Consider the following 19,782-nt stretch of genomic DNA (forward strand, 5'->3'; position numbering starts at 1 on the left):
CTCCCAAAAAGTTTTGTGAAGCCGCCATTTTATTTTTCCTGGCATTAGCCATTAGCCCAGCGCACCAACGGAGAGAGACTAACTTATGGCAACACAAAATAAAACATGGGAGCGGTGGAGTGATGAGGAAAGGTCCCACACACAGCTAGGAGGCAGCATTATGAAGATTCCACTATATCTGCAGAAAGCTTCAGAAAAAATTAATAACTTCTGATGTGCCCAGAGTTGGAGGGACTTCCACCGGCCGGCCGGAATGCTGATTGGAGGATCGTGTTGCCAAGAGACTTTTTTCTGTCTGTGCACCTACCAAAGAGAACCAAGTCTAAACCATGGTATCCCTTCACCTAGTCTTGACCAATCAAAAATGCACGGGGCAACGCCCTGTGTAATAAAAATGTATGCACGCACGAGGTTCGAGGCTCTTTTCCGGAAATAGTGGTTACAGATTACAGCCTGTCATTTCTATGACGTGACAGAGTCCTTGGCCAAGTGACTATATATTTTGCTCTCTCATAATAAATAGTTAAACTTAGAAGTCATCTGTCTTTCCTGGAATTTGAACACGACAAAGGCTTCAGTAGAAGCAGCTGGGAGTCCCAGCAGCTTCTACTGAAGCCAGTCCCCAACTACTGAAGCCAGTCCGGCCGGGGCCTTCGGGTGGCAGTATACGCCGTGAAGACGACAGCGGCTTCATTTGATTTGGCTAATCCTCCCTCAAGGACTTATTCCGGTGTGAACGCGATCTGCTCTTTAGTTCATCAGAACTAAAGAGTTCTGATGAACTAAGTACGGCAAAGTACTTGGTGTGAAAGCGCCTATTCTGCAAGGATTTAGTATAAGCATTTAGCTTCAGGGAGCTAACTAGTTTGGTCACAGAAAGCATTGGTTCAATGATTTGCTAGTTAAAAGATATGCTATTATTTACATAGAAAATTGCTATATGTTAACGTGTACCTGGCACATGCTACACATTTATTTACTGAAATACTTTATATAACATAATGCTAGAGTATGACATTTAAAATATATACTCCATATTCAACCAGCCTTATTAAACTGTTAACACAAATCGCCATCAGTGCTCATTGTGTAGTGTGATGTTAGTCCAGTGCTGCATATCGTGCATGAGCCTCAACATATAGATGTTATTTAAGTGCAGGAAATGCCCTCTCTGCCCACTCTGGGTCTCTTCGGTCGGGGGCTCCTCTTACCTTGGGGTGAGTGCCTAAAGACAGAGCCATTCTTTGGGCTGAATCAGACTCCTGGCCTGATGGCTCATCTGAACCATGCCGCTGTACTCCTCAGGGGCGTACTACAGACGGCACAATAACGAACGCACAGTCAGGGGGATGGGGGGGGAGGCCTTTGAGCAGTACACAGCTTTACATACACACAAGATGAAGAGGTATACACTCTCAAAAATACTTCCTTGAGGAAGACTTAAAAACACATCAAACCAGAAACACACACACCAAAAACGTGCTGTAAAGGCTATAATAGGAAAAACAAATTAAACAGTTTGAAATAGTTAGGGACTGGGGGGTGAAGGAGACCAGCTCTGGTGTGGGAAGTCTTCTCTCACCCAGGGCCCGTGTGAGAGACGCTGCTGCAGCCAGAAAAACACACACTCACTCCTTCAGAGATACAATTACAGAACTTCAGCCAAAAGTCAGGCCTGGGGTCAGATCTGCTCACAGATAGACTTCTCCTGGACTCCCTCAGCATGTAGAGATCTCCAGAGTGCAAGTAAAAAAAATAAAAAGGTTCCTACCCCCCCCCCCCCCTTTACACACACACCAGAGTATAATTGTTGAACCGATACTAAATGTCATAAAAAAAACACAGCACAACCCCTCCACCTCACACCCCACCCTCCTCTCCATCTTCACTCCCTGTCGTGCCAAACCGTCTGAGGCCGCGCCCGTCAGGGTTCATACCTGCTTCAGAGGACTCCACCTCATTTCGTCTGGCAACGGAAAAATATGGGCAGCACAGAGAAGGGAGGGGGGACAAGTGCACACATGTCTTTGAATTGAATCCTACTGTGGTGTGACTTGGTAAAGGGTACATCTCCAGAGCTGGTCCTTCACATGGGGTTAAAGTTTGTGGGGAGATTTTCCCTTGTTATCCTGGTCAGCATTTAGATGTACTTTCATTATCAAGGGGCTGCTGTTAATGGTTTCAACTGATTGCAATGAGCCTGCTTCAAATAAGGAGCAGCTTTAATCCAAAAGGTTTCATAATTTCACAAATAGAGCACAATATCTGGGTTTTTCTTGGAGACACCTTTGTGTCATCTTTGGGTTGTATTTACATCCCTGCACACTTTGATATCTGTGGTTATGTTATTTATCTGCAACATGTGCTGACCTGGTATCCCTGGAAGAAGCTGAGGATGTCCTTGACCCCGGTGTTGTAGGGCAGGCCCTGCATCCTCATCAGGGCTCCAGGCTGCGGCAGCACGGAGGAGGCGGAGCCTGCAGGGTGGGGCTGGGCTGCGACCGCTGCTGCCATCGATCCAGGTGGCGCTGCAAAGTAGCTCATTGTGGAGGGGGACACTGGGGGGCTGGAGAGAGAGAGAGAGAGAGAGAGAGAGAGAGAGAGAGAGTTTGGTCAGTAGAGATGGGGAGGAGATAGAAAGAACTAAAAGGTATAAACCGATGAAGATGTAGCTGATGAGACACTAACCTGGGGTAGTACGCCGTGTAGTTCATGTTCATGTTCATGTACATGTGTGGCTGGGGGGGGTAGTAGGCCAGAGCGTGAGCAGGGCTGTGTGTCATGCTCTGGGGGGGTCTGGGAGCAGCCAGCAGGGGGGACTGGTAGAGGGCCGCTTCAGAGAGCATGGAGGGGGGGGTGGGGAAGGCGTAGGCTGTGGGGGGGGACAGACCTGCAGAAACAGACAGAGAGGATCCGGTCATTCACATGCTGTGTTCAGTACATGCACAGACCTGTCATATATGGAGAAGTAAGGGAACGGTTACAACACGCTGCATGAGGATTTCAACAGCCTGCGCAACCATGTGACCTATATGTGAAATGATACTCTTATTGTTACTTACATCACCATGTGTCTGAGAGACGTGACATCAGACTGAGGGTAGGAAATCTACCAATTCTTACTAAAGAAGTCTGGAATATATACAATGGTTAACCGAACATTGTTGGGGTTTAGACTGATGGTGTAATAAGACAAGACATGTGAACAAGACATTTCATTATTATTTTTTAAAATGACAATCTGTTTCTTGGCCAGAAGTGATGTCATCACCAAGAGAGGAGGATTTAGGGGATAGCAACAAAAGCAGTCATGAAATCAGACTGTTGAGCCATCATAAGTGTGTCCATAAACATGACCAAAACCACACATGTTTTTGTATGACTGAAATTCAGATTATGTACTTTAAGATCTAATGTACATTCAGACATCGATCATTTGGTCTGTCTGCATGTGTCACAAGAAGGCAGCTGAGGACAGAGCAGCCACATTTAAACAAATATTAAGAAATGCTTCCTTGGCAAAAGCCATCAGACCAGAGTCATGCTGGGAAAAAAAAAAACTGTATGCCCAGCCAGGTATTTTATTTAGCTTACTGTGTCCTTCAGGGTTGTCATAACTATCATGTAAACAAACACAAATGCCAGCGTGGCTGTATTTACATACGAACAGCCATTATCAGTGTGAGGCTGCGGGCTGCTCAGGTGACCCTCAGTGCCAACACAGTGACACAAAACACTGCTGACTTTGTGAAGTGTTTCCGGTAGTGAGGGCAAGAAGAAATCACCATAACTCTAATTCTAGTAGGTGGAAGGGGGAAAAGACATCTCTCAGGAAGTAACCGAATCAACCTAAAATGAAAATGCTCTTCAATGGCTGCCAATCCAATCTAATCTCCAGTCCCATAGACAGATATGAGCCATACAGAGCAAAGTACAGAGTTGCATTCCGTCCAGTCTGAACCGGCATTTGTGTTTTCAAAGGAGAGCAGAGACTAAGCTGTATTGTGTTTATATAGGCCGTGTATAGTAAGCTGTAAACATTACTAAAGACTATTTGGAAATAATAAGAGATAAGTCCACAGGAACAATGCAGGCATGAAAGGTGTCGGCCTAATAGCTCGGGCAGCATTTCTAAAAGACAATCCTAACACCGCTATAAGGCTCAACTGGTGGAGGTCTCTTACAGGGAAGCTTGCAGGGCGGGGGGGAGAGTCCGCTGCGGTTCAGGGTTCCTCCCATCAGCACGATGCTCATCTCCTCCGTGGAGCACTGGAACACCTCCACGTACCGGTCCTTCATGGTCTTCTTGTGGCACTTCTGGGCCACCATGAACGACTTGTCAGGTGATCTCATCTGGATGAACGCGTCACCAGAGGGCCGGCCCTGTAGAAGAGGAGAAAGGGGGACACAGACAGAATGAATAAAAGGCACAAGAACAACTTTAACAACTCTCACAAAAATTCTAAAATGACAAGAAAGTGGCGTTGGCTTAAAGTAGGTGAAGTTTGGGGCTGGCGGATTAAGTTCAATTCTAACAAAACATGTCACAGCTTGAGATGTTATCTGTGCTTAAATACTTGCTGCAATACAAAAATGTATGAACACGACCAAGAAAACCAGACGAGCGACATCCAGTATTGTTTTAAGACTGTGAACCTTCACATTTACATTTAGTCTCCGACCCCCCCAGCTGTCTGACCTGTTGGTTGAGCACCATGTGGACTCCGTGGGGTTTGATGTCCACGGTGTGCTCTCCCATGAACTCCAGGATATCTTCGATGCCGGCGGTGTAGGGCAGGCCTCGCAGGCGCACACAGTCCCGACTGCTGCTGGCCGCCGGGAGGTACGGCTGGGCCATGACCGGGACCGGCACGATGGGGGAGGGGGGGAGGGTGGAGATCAGAGGAGCCGACATGTAGCGGTTCAGGACCTAGAGAGCAAAGAGGATGAGAATGATGAATCTGAAAAGTCATTACTGCTCGTTGCCTGCCTTGAATCTATTACAGTTAATAATCTTTGATGCTACTCCCCACATTCTGGTATAAAGCTTGCCTTGTTTTAGTTTGGTTTTATGTATGTGTATGTATGTTTATGTATGTTTATGTATGTTTTGTGTGTGTGTGAGGACCCCAGGAAGAATAGCCAATGCTCATGCTAATAGAGATCCTAATTAAAAAAAACAAAAAAGCCTTAACTAGACTGACATAAAAATGAAAATAAGGTTAAATCAAGTATAGTCTACTTTCTGTTAACATTTCCCAGCCAATGGGACTGGACTGAGGGTCACAAAGTTCCCACAGTTTCTCAGGGTGATGACAAAACAACAATACACACATATGTTGTGACATAATAACAAAAAAAAAGATTTTCAGTTGCGTAAACGTGATTTCTCAACTGTTGTCTCACTGATCACAACATTAGTTCTTTAGAAACGTTCTGTTGTGGTCGGTCTATGTTCATTGGTATCACGCATAGGGAGGAACTTCATGACATGGATTTGTAATCCTTGTTGTAGTACGTGAGCACATTTCCCGAGCAGTATTCTTAAAAGTCTGACAAAATGTACAAATCTTTCTACAACCCCTCACATATAAGATCCTTTACCTGTTGCACCTCTGCTGCAGTACTCCGAAACAGCTCGATATAGCGCTTCCCCAGGATCTGCTTGTGCTTCTTCAGGGCATTCTGGGCGTACTCTTCACAAGAGAAGAGCACAAAGGCATCGCCGGTGGGCCGTCCATCGGGGTACTTGACAAAGAGCAGACCCTCCGCACCGTCTGTGACGGGGCTTTCAGGGCCGAGGAAGGACAGCACTTCCTGGGATGTGGCGGTGAAGGGCAAGCCCCTCATACGGATTATCACCTGGTTCTCTTTGGACAGGAACTGGGCCACCTCGTTAGACGTGCCTGGAGTCAGAGAACAGAACAGTTGAAACACCTGGCATCACACGACCATCCCAGTAACACTCTTTAGACAACACATGGTTAATGAACTGCGTTTGTAGAGCAGTGTTTTAGTCTTAGTCAACCTCACTGGGATCCGAGGCTACCTTACAAGGTGCTACTTGCTAATCACAAGCGATACATTTGAAGTACACTCATATGGAAATCGATTTGGGCTTTAGTATTTTGCTGCACCGATATTTTGACATGTACTGCAGGGGCCAGGGTTGTTACCACTAACCTTCTAAATTAGTGGAGCCACATTTATTGTTCAGTGTTTCCCATACATTGATTTATTTGTGGTGGGCCGCCACAATTAAATATCGTCCGCCACAAATGGATCTCATAAAAAAAAAATATATTATTAAAAAAAAAAAAAAGATTTGGTAGTCTAATGGATAGTGAGGTGGGCTGATGATCGGAAGGTTGCGAGTTCAAATCCTGCCTGGAACACCACTACTAGTGTGCCCTTGAGCGAGGCACTTAGCCCTCGGTTACTCCAGGGAGAATGTCCCTGTAGTTGGTCATTGTAAGTCGCTTTGGAATAAGGCGTCTGCTAAATGCCTGAACTGTAAATTGTTAATGATATTTTTGGGAGAATAAACCCCACAGATCCTCAACTCTGGTGTGTTTCACTCATTAGCAAAGCAACACAGAGCAACAAGATCGTTGTCTACAGAAGCCATGAACTCGCATGTATTATCCTATTTGAGGGGGGGGGGGGTGGATGCATGGACCACCCGAATAGGTCAAGGGGCCTTTGGCTTTTCTTGCTGGGGGGGGGGTGCGGTGCAGTGCCCCCACAAATAGAATCAAATTCTGTGGGAAACACTGTTGTTATTCTCCCTCTTCATGCTACTACTAGCCAGGAGATGCCAAGCCCATATTTGTTAATTGCTCTTTATGGTGCAATATAACATTTTCCTACTCAAAGATGTCGGTGCATGATTCACACGGTTATAGTGAACGGCTTTCATTTCTATTGATAAATGCACTTGTAAATTGTCTGCTGGACCTACAGTGTTTGCTTGGAGTCCAATGTGCTGATCTTAACCCATTTGAGTAAAGTCCACAGTGGGGCCGGCAACCACTGTAAGTTATCTGCTCTGTGACTGTTCCTTTGTGTGTTATCTCTGTCCTGTGTTACTGGAGGCTGCTGCTCTGCGGTCCAGAGACCCCAGACCCTGCCTTTGTCTCTTCACACCCCCTTTGTGTCAGCACTGAGCCGGTCCTTTCCCCGGCCGGCAGCCGTCCCCCCCTCGGGGGAGTGTCGCTCGAGGCTGCATTGAACAGGTGAGCCGCTGTTAGCCGAGAGTGAAATTTCTCTCCAACTGGCCTCTGCAGGACTTAGGTGGGGATGAGGAGGTGAGGAAGGGATGGGGGATGGGGGGGGGGGCAGAGGGGGGAAGCTCCTCACAAAGCGTCTTTCATTAGTACCAGATAAGCTGCAGGAGAGTCACTGGGATGAGGCAAAGTCACAGGTAATAGGAGAGAGAGCCGGAGCGCAAATGAGATCCCCTGTTTTTAACGGTCACTAAAGAGCTGCCCTTTTTACACATGTGTTTTGGTTTTTCCTCAAAGATGCGGGAAGCCTTGAAATAAAAGTCTACCTCACAAAAACAGAAAGCCTTTCACTACGAGTGCTCATACAAACATGGAGAGGAGAAGAGAGGGAAAACAGATCGGAAATCTTACCTCCTGCGATCTTGAGGAATTCCTCTCCTGTGGCCTTGTACACCTGAGTGGACAAGAGGAGAACTAGATTTAGGCATTGAAGCACTTCATTTATTAATCATTTAGTTTAGAAGACATTTCAGAGATTCACACAAAAGAGCAAAACTTAAAAAGTGATATTGTGTTTAGCAAAGAATTTAAAGAAAGGAGAGAGAATAACCTCAATGTAGCGGCTGCCCATGTGGTGCTTGTGACGTTCGAGAGCCAGGTCCCGGTGTTCAGAGTTTATGAAACGAACTAAGGCCTCACCGTTCCTCCTGCCTTGAGCGTTCAGACACAGGGCCACGCCACCCCTGAAACACAAAGAGATAACATGAGAACCAACACAGATTTGGTCAAGAAAAACTCCAGGAAAGCTATTTTAAGCTTTTAAAGCGAGGTCTCATTCCGGCACAGGTCTTCCTACAAAGTCATAGATCAAATGAAATGAGAGCTATAAATATACGTAACATATTTGCCCAAGAACAGTGGCAGATCAAAGCGTTGCTAATTGAAGCAGCTCCGATCCTAATATTTCTGTACTTTTGTTATATTCAAGTTAATCTTTTTAATATTTTACAGCCATGCCTTGAGGTTTCATGGATTTTCTTAGAACTATTTTTGGGCTACTGTACAAAACTGATAAGTGTCTTTAAACACATGACATAAGCATTTTACATTCATCTTGGAAAGCTCCATTGGATATTAAAATAAGCATTTTATACGACCTTGAAAACACTGAAAATGCCAGAGCAGTGAAATCAAATCTGCCCCCTAATACTTTGAAAGCTCTATAAATCACTTTAAATGTTTTCCTGTGGGAGTTTTAATAAAGATTATTTGGTTAAGGTGACTTAAGGAATTTTGTCTATCAAGTCCAACATACTTGGCAATGCTGAGGCCTTTAAAGAAGCGAGCGATGTCTTGGTCTGAAGACTGCCATGGAAGTCCCCGCGCTCTGATCACCGTCTCATTGTCCACCGGCTCTGTTTTGCTGCTGAAGAGGGTAAAAAAAAAAATAATGACATATAAACAAAACTTACTAAAGAGGAATTATAAGAAAACAGTTTATTCAAAACATTGCAGATTAGTTTAGCTTTAAGAAAAAGCACCACGCTGTTGTTAAGTTTGATCAAACTGTCTACAGATTGCAGACACAGAGGCCACTCACAGTAAGTGCTTACCACTGTAACACATGATTAAATGTCAGGGGGTTGTCAAGGTGATAGGCTTTTCCCTGTCTGAGAGCAGCAGGATTTGGTGTTCTGCTACTAGATAGCCAGGTAAGCACTTGATGGCAAAGTTGGACAGCTTTAATGACACACTTGTGGTTTCCTAGTAGCTGTAATCAATGCTAAAGGCCTGAGGTCTGAAAATGGCTGGAGGAGGGAGGAGGGGGGGGGCAGTCTGTACACAAACAGGTGTGTTAGGAACAGAGATTGAGTGAGATACATGTACATAAATAAAAAGTGTATACATACCATGTGCCAGAATCGAACTTGTACTTCACCGTTTCCACACAGGAGAACTTGTGGTCTAAAATAAAACAAAGACATATAATTGTATGATTGAGTGTGCCGTCTCATCCTGTAGGTCCAAAACAATGTTCTCTCCTTTCTGTGGTGAACAGATTCACCCTGCCAACAGTGTGTGTTTCAAGCCCTCTGCATTCCTGTTACTGTCACACCCAAAGACATGCTTGGCTGTTATTAAGGGGGTAAAGCCAGAGGCGACTGTCACAGTCGAGATGCAAGATGTCGATTAAAGTTTGATTTATTTGCACTTCAACATATCTGGAGTCATATAACATCCATCTATACTTCAGTTAATCATCTAATGTTTGTTTAAGTATAGAAGGACCTCTGGCTAGAAATAATATAATCAAGATATTATGTGATTAACAAACTACCACACCTTAAAGTTAGAAGTGTTTTTCACTGTGACATTTGGGTTTGTTCAAAGATTCCATGCTATTCAAATGTGCAAGACAGGTTTCGTTAGAATACAAAGACTTTGGCAGTCACAGAGTTGATTTTATATCCCCAGGTAATTACACCGGTAACTGCTTGGGAACATTGCGCTTATTTAGGTTTTTTTTATAGCATATCTGAGCAAAAAAAAAAAGGGTAAGAAAAGAACTCACTGCAACTAAAAGATGGAGCTTCAACATGCCTATAAGCCTACAGCCTAAAAGATGGAGCTTCAACATGCCTATCAGCCTACAGCCTAAAAGATGGAGCTTCAACATGCCTATCAGCCTACAGCCTAAAAGATGGAGCTTCAACATGCCTATCAGCCTACAGCCTAAAAGATGGAGCTTCAACATGCCTATAAGCCTACAGCCTAAAAGATGGAGCTTCAACATGCCTATAAGCCTACAGCCTAAAAGATGGAGCTTCAACATGCCTATCAGCCTACAGCCTAAAAGATGGAGCTTCAACATGCCTATCAGCCTACAGCCTAAAAGATGGAGCTTCAACATGCCTATCAGCCTACAGCCTAAAAGATGGAGCTTCAACATGCCTATAAGCCTACAACCTAAAAGATGGAGCTTCAACATGCCTATCAGCCTACAGCCTAAAAGATGGAGCTTCAACATGCCTATAAGCCTACAGCCTAAAAGATGGAGCTTCAACATGCCTATCAGCCTAAAGCCTAAAAGATGGAGCTTCAACATGCCTATAGGCCTACAGCCTAAAAGATGGAGCTTCAACATGCCTATAAGCCTACAGCCTAAAAGATGGAGCTTCAACATGCCTATCAGCCTACAGCCTAAAAGATGGAGCTTCAACATGCCTATAAGCCTACAGCCTAAAAGATGGAGCTTCAACATGCCTATAGGCCTACAGCCTAAAAGATGGAGCTTCAACATGCCTATAAGCCTACAGCCTAAAAGATGGAGCTTCAACATGCCTATAAGCCTACAGCCTAAAAGATGGAGCTTCAACATGCCTATAAGCCTACAGCCTAAAAGATGGAGCTTCAACATGCCTATAAGCCTACAGCCTAAAAGATGGAGCTTCAACATGCCTATCAGCCTACAGCCTAAAAGATGGAGCTTCAACATGCCTATAAGCCTACAGCCTAAAAGATGGAGCTTCAACATGCCTATAGGCCTACAGCCTAAAAGATGGAGCTTCAACATGCCTATAAGCCTACAGCCTAAAAGATGGAGCTTCAACATGCCTATCAGCCTACAGCCTAAAAGATGGAGCTTCAACATGCCTATAAGCCTACAGCCTAAAAGATGGAGCTTCAACATGCCTATCAGCCTACAGCCTAAAAGATGGAGCTTCAACATGCCTATAAGCCTACAGCCTAAAAGATGGAGCTTCAACATGCCTATAAGCCTACAGCCTAAAAGATGGAGCTTCAACATGCCTATAAGCCTACAGCCTAAAAGATGGAGCTTCAACATGCCTATAAGCCTACAGCCTAAAAGATGGAGCTTCAACATGCCTATCAGCCTACAGCCTTAAAGATGGAGCTTCAACATGCCTATCAGCCTAAAAGATGGAGCTTCAACATGCCTATCAGCCTAAAAGATGGAGCTTCAACATGCCTATAAGCCTACAGCCTAAAAGATGGAGCTTCAACATGCCTATCAGCCTACACCCTAAAAGATGGAGCTTCAACATGCCTATAAGCCTACAGCCTAAAAGATGGAGCTTCAACATGCCTATAAGCCTACAGCCTAAAAGATGGAGCTTCAACATGCCTATCAGCCTACAGCCTAAAAGATGGAGCTTCAACATGCCTATCAGCCTACAGCCTAAAAGATGGAGCTTCAACATGCCTATCAGCCTACAGCCTAAAAGATGGAGCTTCAACATGCCTATAAGCCTACAGCCTAAAAGATGGAGCTTCAACATGCCTATAAGCCTACAGCCTAACTTTTGCCCGAAATGAATAAACAGAACTTTCCCACTAAAGACAAAACCAGTGGATTAAACGTGGTGGTGACTTACTGTAGGGCTCAGCCAGGAGGTGGAGGGTCAGCTGCACCATGCTGCTCACCTCCGTCTCTCCCATCGACTGCTCCGACACAGCTGGGAGACCAACATCTACACTCACAGTTAAGGAAACTGTCCAGGATACTATCCTTTGTGTGTACTACTTGCTGATGTGACTTGCTGTAGGGTTTTAGGCCTACTTTATCAGTTAACCAAAACTAAGAAGAAAGAAAGACAATTTTGTCTTATTCCTGAAATATACAGTTAATGGCAGCATTTAGAACCATCTCTCAGTAATGTTAGTGAGGATACATTCCAACATGGAGGCAGGTGTGAGCTGCTGTGCAGCAGTGGCGTCGGGGCAGCATTTCTGAAAGTCTTTCTTCAAGTCCACAAATGAAAAGAAACATTCAGGAAGGACGAGATTCTGAAAAATAGACAAAAAAACAAATGATTCAGTATGCCAAGATGGACACAGCAGGAAGCAATGATGAAATGTAAATATATCTTCTTGTGGTAGTAACAGGAAAGAAAAAAGAGGAAATAATAATTCCAATGAAATGCATTCATTCTTAATACTGCACAATGCAAACGTTCGTGAGGGTAACAAATCCTTACGTTGACGCGCATTTAACTGAGTTCTGGAAATGAACAGTGTGTTTGGTTTCCGCATGCTTATCACAGACACTATGAGTTCACTGGAGCCATGCACCGAGAACGACACATTGATTTGTTTAGTGGGATAACTGCAGTTAGAAAAACTTTAATGGAAACATACACATTTAAGACATTTCATTTGAACAAAGCAATTTCCATTGTTCCATGCAAAACACTTTGTACATTGGAGATAGAACAACAATGTTTCTAGTAGCATTTATTGTGTTGCAAATGATAAATGCTACTGGAAACATTTTCTTGTTGTATCTCCAAGTCTAAAATGTCACTTGGTTAAAACAGGCGTGTGCAACAACAGCATGAAACATTACCTTAGTGGAAGCTTCTGGATGGAGCGCCTGTCGGATGACGAGCGGACTGTCGACACAAAGTGTGAACGAGCTTCTGCCGAGGGATTTCACTTCTGATGACACCGACTGCTGGAACTGCATAAAGAAACAAAAAGGAAGGAGAAAAGAAAATGAAACACTATCACAATAAAAATCGAAACTATCTTTATTTAGAATGATTTAATTCACATTGCTTTACAAACATTTATAAGAAGATAGCAATATCTGGTTTGAAATATGTGCAAACACCACCTAAAATGTAAAAGTGAGAATAACAATGTTCTTTAATCTTAAAGGCATACATGTGAAGGTGGCGTGTTTGACATTTGACTGCGTGTTTTTTTCTTATTACAAACGAGGCTAACAGGTTTCAGTGTTTGTCTAGCGAGGGAGGGAGCAGACAAAGGAGAGGAATGATCACACCACTAATCACAGTTTTCTCTCGACACGACAAACAGTCACAGCCGGAGGAATAACAACCGTACGGGTACTACGGGTCCAACCTGCCTGCCTTTACAGTTTACGCTGACAGCTACAACACACAATCCTTCATACCAGCAGCTCCCACATACTGTATGTACATGTTTATTTATAACTACCACATTAAATGAGCCTTTTGTTGCGTCAACCTGTTCTTGGCAACATTTCACTGTCAACAGAGGCCATTACTTAAATGTCAACACATACAGGAAAATGACATCCGAGGTCACAGGACAGAGTTCTGAGGCCCAATCTAACCACGTGAGAATATCATTGTTTGATTACCGTCTCAGAAAAACAACATCATGTTAAACCGTTTCCATGACATTTTATTTAGGTATCAGCTCATCGTCAAAATAGCTGATAATCTTAGCTTGCTAAATATTTAATCAGTTGATCCACAGAGTGTAGAGAGCGGATCTTTACATGCGACTCCACTGTACATAGAGACAGGTGAAAGCTGTTGATTCTCAATGAGATCTTCAGTACTAGTAACACGTTCACCTACTAGGAGTTGGTTGATTCAATGTGGATAAAGACAAGCTTTGAGTGATACTGACAAACTGAAATCTTTCTGAAATCATGGACCTAAATGCCTCTGGTATTCCCTCGCGGTCTAATGTTCCAATGCAAACAGGGAGTAGCTTTTGCTCGTGTCTTTGGCCACTTTAGAAAATTGTTAGAACTTTGTTATTCTTTTTTTCCTAACCCCCTCAAAGTCACCAGTGTAAGTGCTAAATTAGAGTGTCTCAGTGTGAGGGCAACTGCCTAGTTTCACATGGCCATTGGCTATATATGACTTATCCTCAGACAGTGGGAGAGTATTAGAGGTGCGTGTTTAGGCATGCTCCCTAACAGTCATGCAGGACTATTTGGCAACGCTTACCAGCTGCTGACAAGGGAACAAATGCCTTGGGTTAGATTTGGGGGGTCTGGACAGAAAGCTGAAAGAATCATTGATCTAAGAAAAAACACTTAGGGCCCATGAACACAATCAGACCTATAATCACTGGTCGCTGAACCATGAATTACAAATATTTGCAAACTATTAAGGAAATATGTTTGCAGTTGTGCAAAAATGACTTTAAGCATAGACAGTCATTACCATTCATTCACTAACACCCTGTTCTGGGTCAAGGTCATGTGAAACCATAAAAAAAAAAAATCAAACATCTTGCTGGTTGCAGCTTTCAAAAGTTGTTCTATGGCTCAGTTGAGAAGGAAAGCAGAAAAAAAAAGAGTTTGTTTTACAATGATATTGAGTGATTGGGTTTTACACGAGAGCTGCAACAGTTCTTTGTGGCAGAAAGTCACAGCTACCTTCCTAAAGCCAAAAAGATATTACAACACACGTTACAGAGTGGGTACACATTAAAAAGATAATGTATTTTTTTTACATTGTCTAATAACTATTTCAAATAATAATTAAAAATAATGTTTGCATGGTGACCCGGATGTCATACACCACAGATGCACAACAGGATGAATGGGAGAAGGTTGTTCTGTGTTGTCATTTTAATTCCACACCTGACTGACTTATAATGAAGGGCGGTTACAATAAACTGAATGCCAGAACAATATGTTAACGATTCATTTTAGTGAAAGGAAACTCCACATGTTTAGCTGTCTATGTAACCACAATATTATGATAAACTAAAAAGGGTGGAACCCAGACACAAATCGTTCTATTTTAGGGGCTATAATTATCATACACGCTGTACAATAAAATAAATATCTGAAATGTCTTGGCAACGACAATCTACCTTCCCTTTTCTTCAATTGTTATGATACAGTACACCTTGGATTACAGCCTTTACCAAGATAGTAAAGTAGAAAACAAGAAGTAAAAGACAACGTTTGTGGAATTTAAGTACGGTACCTACATTTGAATTCCCTCACTCATTTAATGTGCATATTCTCAATAAGCCAGTCTCTGCTGTGTTTTTATTTCTCTCAAGGAGTAGCATGGGTCTAAACGCTCTAAAATAATAATACAAAGTCAGCTACCATCTTTAATCCCACTTAATACCTGAAGCATTTACTGTTCTAACGTTAAACAAAGAAATCCAAAACTATGTTGCTCCACAGTTGTGTAGATTAATCCACCAGCACTTTGCAGAAGCAACCATACAGGACAATTTCATGTTGGCAGTGATAACAGGAGTAGTGTTTGCTCATAGCTGTGCATGCAGCTCCACCTTGGCAAATTACTAAAGCTGGATTACGGAGAGAAAAGCAAATGTTTCAGATGACGTAGTGGCACACCCACTCCCTTTCTCCACCGTGTCAAAAAAACATTTGAACTGAGCAAACAAGCTGAACAGAAGAGAAATCCCACCGTGACAACAGATTAGTAGAAACAACAGGACGTTAAGACAGGCTCATGAACATCATGATCTGTATAGTATTTAATAAAGTCCTTCACATTGAAGGGCCAACAGATCATTATTCACATTTCCCTTCTGTACCCTGTTGTAACTTGCAGAACTTACAACAATTCAAATTGGAGACATTTAATCAAAAAATAGAATTCTGTATAATAAAAAGGAAGCATAAAAGTTAAATGTTTTCAACATCAAGTTCTGTCTCCAGCATGATTTCTGTACACACACACACTAGGTTTCCAAATGTCCTCTAAAGCAGCTTTCAGTCTCACTCTACCCTCTGAAAAGCATTTCCACAGATGAGGGGGAGGAAGTGGCCTTTGAACATGGTCCTATCACAGTTTGCTCTCCAGTGTAGCTGTATGCAGAGGTGAGGTGGTGGTGGCTGAAAGCAACTCTGATAAGAGCAGCAGGGAGTGTCGGAGCAGGCCCTGTGGTAACCGTTTCAGGCCCTAAAGTCAAACACACACTGCGCATCAGCACGTTTTATTAGAGTACGCTGCTGGCATTCAGAGGGATCATTCAAACTGGGAAACAGTCACTACGGATAATCATGTGAATGACATATCTTTCATTGGCAGTGCGTATTCTTAAGCCAATTTCGTGCCAGGTTTGTACACTATGAGAATGTGCACCACATCACCAAGCACAGCAGAATAACTAACATAAGCTAAGATAAAGAAAAGATAATCAATAGAAACAAATAAAACCTAAAGAGCAAAAGTGTTCCAGTGTGAGGAAAAATCACAAATACATGCCAACGATAAAGAAACTTGTTCTTCCCCCGCACCAGTCTCAAAATAAAGATTTAGCTGCTCTGTCACTTACAGTATACTGCATTGTTTTTTGCATAGCATTAATACATTTACAAAGTTAAGAGAGACTTGGTTTGGAAACTTGACTTTGATGTAATGAGGTCATAGCACTACATCCTCCTCCTCCAGTTACTTCCTGTCTCAGTCAGATTTCTTCCCATAACTTGCTTTCTTAGCTACATGTCAACAGTCATTGTAAACTTTAACCACACCCAGCAGTCACTTAATCATTGTGGGTCCGGGTTCATAAATCAAATTGATAATTATGCAGCCTTTTGCTATAGTGTTCAAAAGCCGGTTGTGTGAATCAATCAAAGATGTTACTTAAGTCAACGCTGAAGCCAGTAGTCAGTATTCCTGGCTGTGGTCTGAAAGTGTTGAAAGCGCTGTCACAACGACAACAAAACCAACAATGTCTGTGAGGTCTTACTTCACGTGCAGCTCTACAGGCTGTGACATGTTGTCAGTGTCCAGACCAAAGCCAAGCCTGTACAGTCAGCAGCAGCAGCAGCCTGACAGAAGGTCAATTATCCATCAGACTGTTCCCAGGAATTGAACTCCAGGTGTGGAACACACCATAACATAATAAAGGTGTAACAGGTAATAGTGAAACGCATATATGCTTGATCTTCTATAGCCATATCCGCGCTCATTGGTCTACTCTGATAGCATTGCAAGAGAGAAGCCACAGGTTTTTGTAATGCAACCTTACAATTACAATTCCTACTTGCTATTACAGTACTGACAGCTGTGCTCCAAGAAGAGAATCTTACATGAAAAGGCTTGAAAACTAAGTGTTAAAAAGCCCTTCTAATCCCTCTAGCTTTCTCTCCCTAAATAAATCTTTCACTAAAGAAAACGTCCTTGGGGGCTCTGACCACACAGGTCAATACAACAAGCCCACCATTAAGAGGCCTCTGCTTGTTTGTTTTCTATCATTGAATACGATGGAATGGGCTACCTTACCTAAAGAGAACAGATGCTTGCGCACCGCAGTTTTAGACAACACTTCAACATATCTAGAAATAATGTTAATGTATTTTAATTCCCAGTATCAACAGGGATCAAACTTATCGTAGAATAACAAAGAGGGAGTAAAAGTAACCAACAACACAAAGACATGAAAAGAATGAGCTGATAGCTTGGGTTAATATTTGAAGGTTCAGCACACAAGCTAACCTACAGTGGAGCTGAAGTCTTACCAGGTCTGTCTGAGTCACTAATGACTTCACTATTTGGATCAAAAGCCAATACAACTGTAACTGTTTTGTGCTGACTGTCATAACCCCCGGAGCCTCATGGCTTTAAAGCCCCATAAATAATTTAAAAAATACAACCCTATTTTTGATTGATTACCAGAACTAAGCTGCTTGTGAATGCATTGTTTTTAGACCTCAGTGGCATTAATATCAACCAACCTGGTCCAGCATGATAACAATAGGTTTTCTAAACTGTGACATATGGGAAGGTGCAATCAGTCAAACAAAGGTGGTTGAAAAACATGTTTGGCAACTTAAGCACTATTGTCGAAACACACCACCTGACTGGGAGGAACCACAAAGCAAATGTAGATCTTGGCCGTAAAGAAGTTGTGTGATGGGGATGAAGCCTACGTTTTGAAAAGCTTTCCCTCCTGTCTGTCCTGCAGCGTAAATCAGAGGTGTGGTCTCAGGTAAACATTCCACCTTCCAGATGTCTACAGCATGCATCAGGCCGAGGCAAGACTAGACCTGCGACTCCTGCTAATCTTAGGAGGCCTCAGGCTGTGCCTATCCTAGCCCCTGAGCTCCTACAAACTGTCAGCAGAGTTTAACTGGCAGGGTAACACAAATGTCATATCTCAACCAGGTGGAAGACTATTAATTTTTAAAAGGTCATCAGGTAATTGTGACACTCCTCACATTAACTTGCAGCTCAATAGCATCTCAGGCTTGTCTCATCTCATCCCGCTCTGGGCATTAACTGTCAGAAGGAAGTTGGCTCAGTTTAATTAGCTTTTGAAATACTCATTGTTACCGACAGCAGCGAGATGTTACAAGCCGACGCTGTGGTTTTCATACCGTAGACATTAATGACAGCAGTGAGAGATTTTTTATCACGGTAGGAAAATGGCACCAGGACTTCTAAGGCCTTTTTTGAGAGGGAAACGATTTTTGGGGATGTCAAGGTGGCATTCAAGGTCTAGTAGGAATACAGTGTGGACTCTACTCTGACATTTCATCTTAATGATAATGCATGAGTGTGTGTTCCTTCCATTCCTGTGTGTGCATTCAAGCTAAAGTGTGCATGTGTGTAAGAAAAGAGTGAAAACATTATTTTATCAAGAGGGTAAAAAAAAGACACCTGATTCTTAAATGTTAGTTATATAGAAATGCACCTCTCTATTAAGAGAGCAGGCAGACTCACCTGTTGCAGAACTGTATCCAGGGGCTCAGCTTTGAGGATATCTTCCACAGTCAGCCCTGTCTCCTCTTTACACTCGTCTGTCCGCTCCAAAGAGTCAGGCTTCACTAGACACCTATGAAGCTTCCCGACCTGTGAATGGATTTAGCGGTTCATGGCGCAGAATAAAGCGTGGAAGATTTGCTAATTTATGGCAAATAGTATAATAAAACCCCCCACATTTAGGAAATGCACTCTTACAAAAGTAAAACAACTGACAATGTAGTTGCAAAAAGCACTCAATTGTCATTAAAAGCGTTGTTTGTATTGACAAGCTGACATGCTAAACCAAAACGGTGTGTTTTCCCTGGGAGGCGAAACTACAGTCCTCACCTGCTTGATACATGTTGGTTGCACACCTGTTAAAGGTGAGCTAATAAGACGGCTGGACGGAGAATTGATGTAGCGTTAGCTAGCATAAAGCAGGTTACAGACGGTTTCAGGGAGCACACCATGTTGGTTTAAATGACAAACATACTGTTTCACTACAGGTAGACACTATGCCACAAACACTGGGTACATAAGAAACCGTAAAACGAACGAACGGGGTCAGAAAGGTCCGTACCTTTTTCTCATGTAGATCCACAATTTGCCACACCAAGAGAATTATTTCCCTCTCATCCGAACCCAGTTTACCCCCATTTGCACCAGCTGTTGCCCCAAAGAACACCACCAGAGTATCACTGTGCGAAGCCATCAGGGACCACAAGGGTAAAAAACTACAATTAAAGCAAAGATTAAAATAAAAATGACACGAGGGTTCACCTTTTTCCAAGTGATAAGAAGAGCGAACAAAAGGGCTAGAAACTCAATTGAGGTAAACGGAGAGAGAAAAAAGGGGAGATTATTTTTCAGAGGAGCCACGAAAGAGTTTTGCGGTAGGAGACTCTACCTGTTGAAGTACTTGAGTGTGCTCTATCCAGAGATACTGGTTTAACTGGTAAAGAAGGGTGGAAATCCGTGTTTCTTTCACACGAACTCCATAACAAGCCTTGGAGGTTTTTTTCCTCCTCTCCTTTCTATTTTTTTTCTGAGTTACCTGTGTGGCC

The 19,782-nt window shown here is 43.0% G+C and overlaps 1 protein-coding gene across 2 annotated transcripts; it reads right to left on the bottom strand.

Annotated features, from left to right (window-relative positions):
- Positions 1-82: 82 nt before the first annotated feature.
- On the bottom strand, positions 83-19,782 carry esrp2 (epithelial splicing regulatory protein 2). 2 transcript variants are annotated; one of them, XM_079666950.1, is made up of 16 exons: positions 19,626-19,776; positions 19,299-19,452; positions 18,698-18,826; positions 12,595-12,708; positions 11,921-12,035; positions 11,624-11,719; positions 9,137-9,191; positions 8,542-8,652; positions 7,837-7,969; positions 7,638-7,680; positions 5,605-5,906; positions 4,700-4,930; positions 4,185-4,383; positions 2,689-2,890; positions 2,371-2,566; positions 83-1,312 (listed from the first exon to the last, which is right to left on the bottom strand). In XM_079666950.1, exons 2-16 carry the CDS (start codon positions 19,428-19,430, stop codon positions 1,226-1,228), a joined length of 2,145 nt encoding a protein of 714 aa, XP_079523076.1. In that variant the 5' UTR covers positions 19,431-19,452; positions 19,626-19,776; the 3' UTR covers positions 83-1,225. The 2 variants fall into 2 exon arrangements, with proteins under 2 accessions (XP_079523076.1, XP_079523075.1); XM_079666949.1 differs by having other exon boundaries at positions 86-1,312; positions 19,299-19,782.

Source organism: Notothenia rossii (genome assembly GCF_949606895.1).
Source record: "Notothenia rossii genome assembly, chromosome: 2".
Taxonomy (NCBI): domain Eukaryota; kingdom Metazoa; phylum Chordata; class Actinopteri; order Perciformes; family Nototheniidae; genus Notothenia; species Notothenia rossii.

Bases quoted from the DNA above. Each gene is read 5' to 3' on its own strand.
- esrp2 (XM_079666950.1), bottom strand. From the start codon at position 19,430: ATGGCTTCGCACAGTGATACTCTGGTGGTGTTCTTTGGGGCAACAGCT. The intron at 11,720-11,920 runs GTATCCTCACTA...CTGTGAGTGTAG, and splicing joins ACCTGCCTCCATGTTGGAAT to ATGTTGGTCTCCCAGCTGTG. The intron at 9,192-11,623 runs GTAAGTCACCAC...GTTTTATTTTAG, and splicing joins CCTCCTGGCTGAGCCCTACA to ACCACAAGTTCTCCTGTGTG.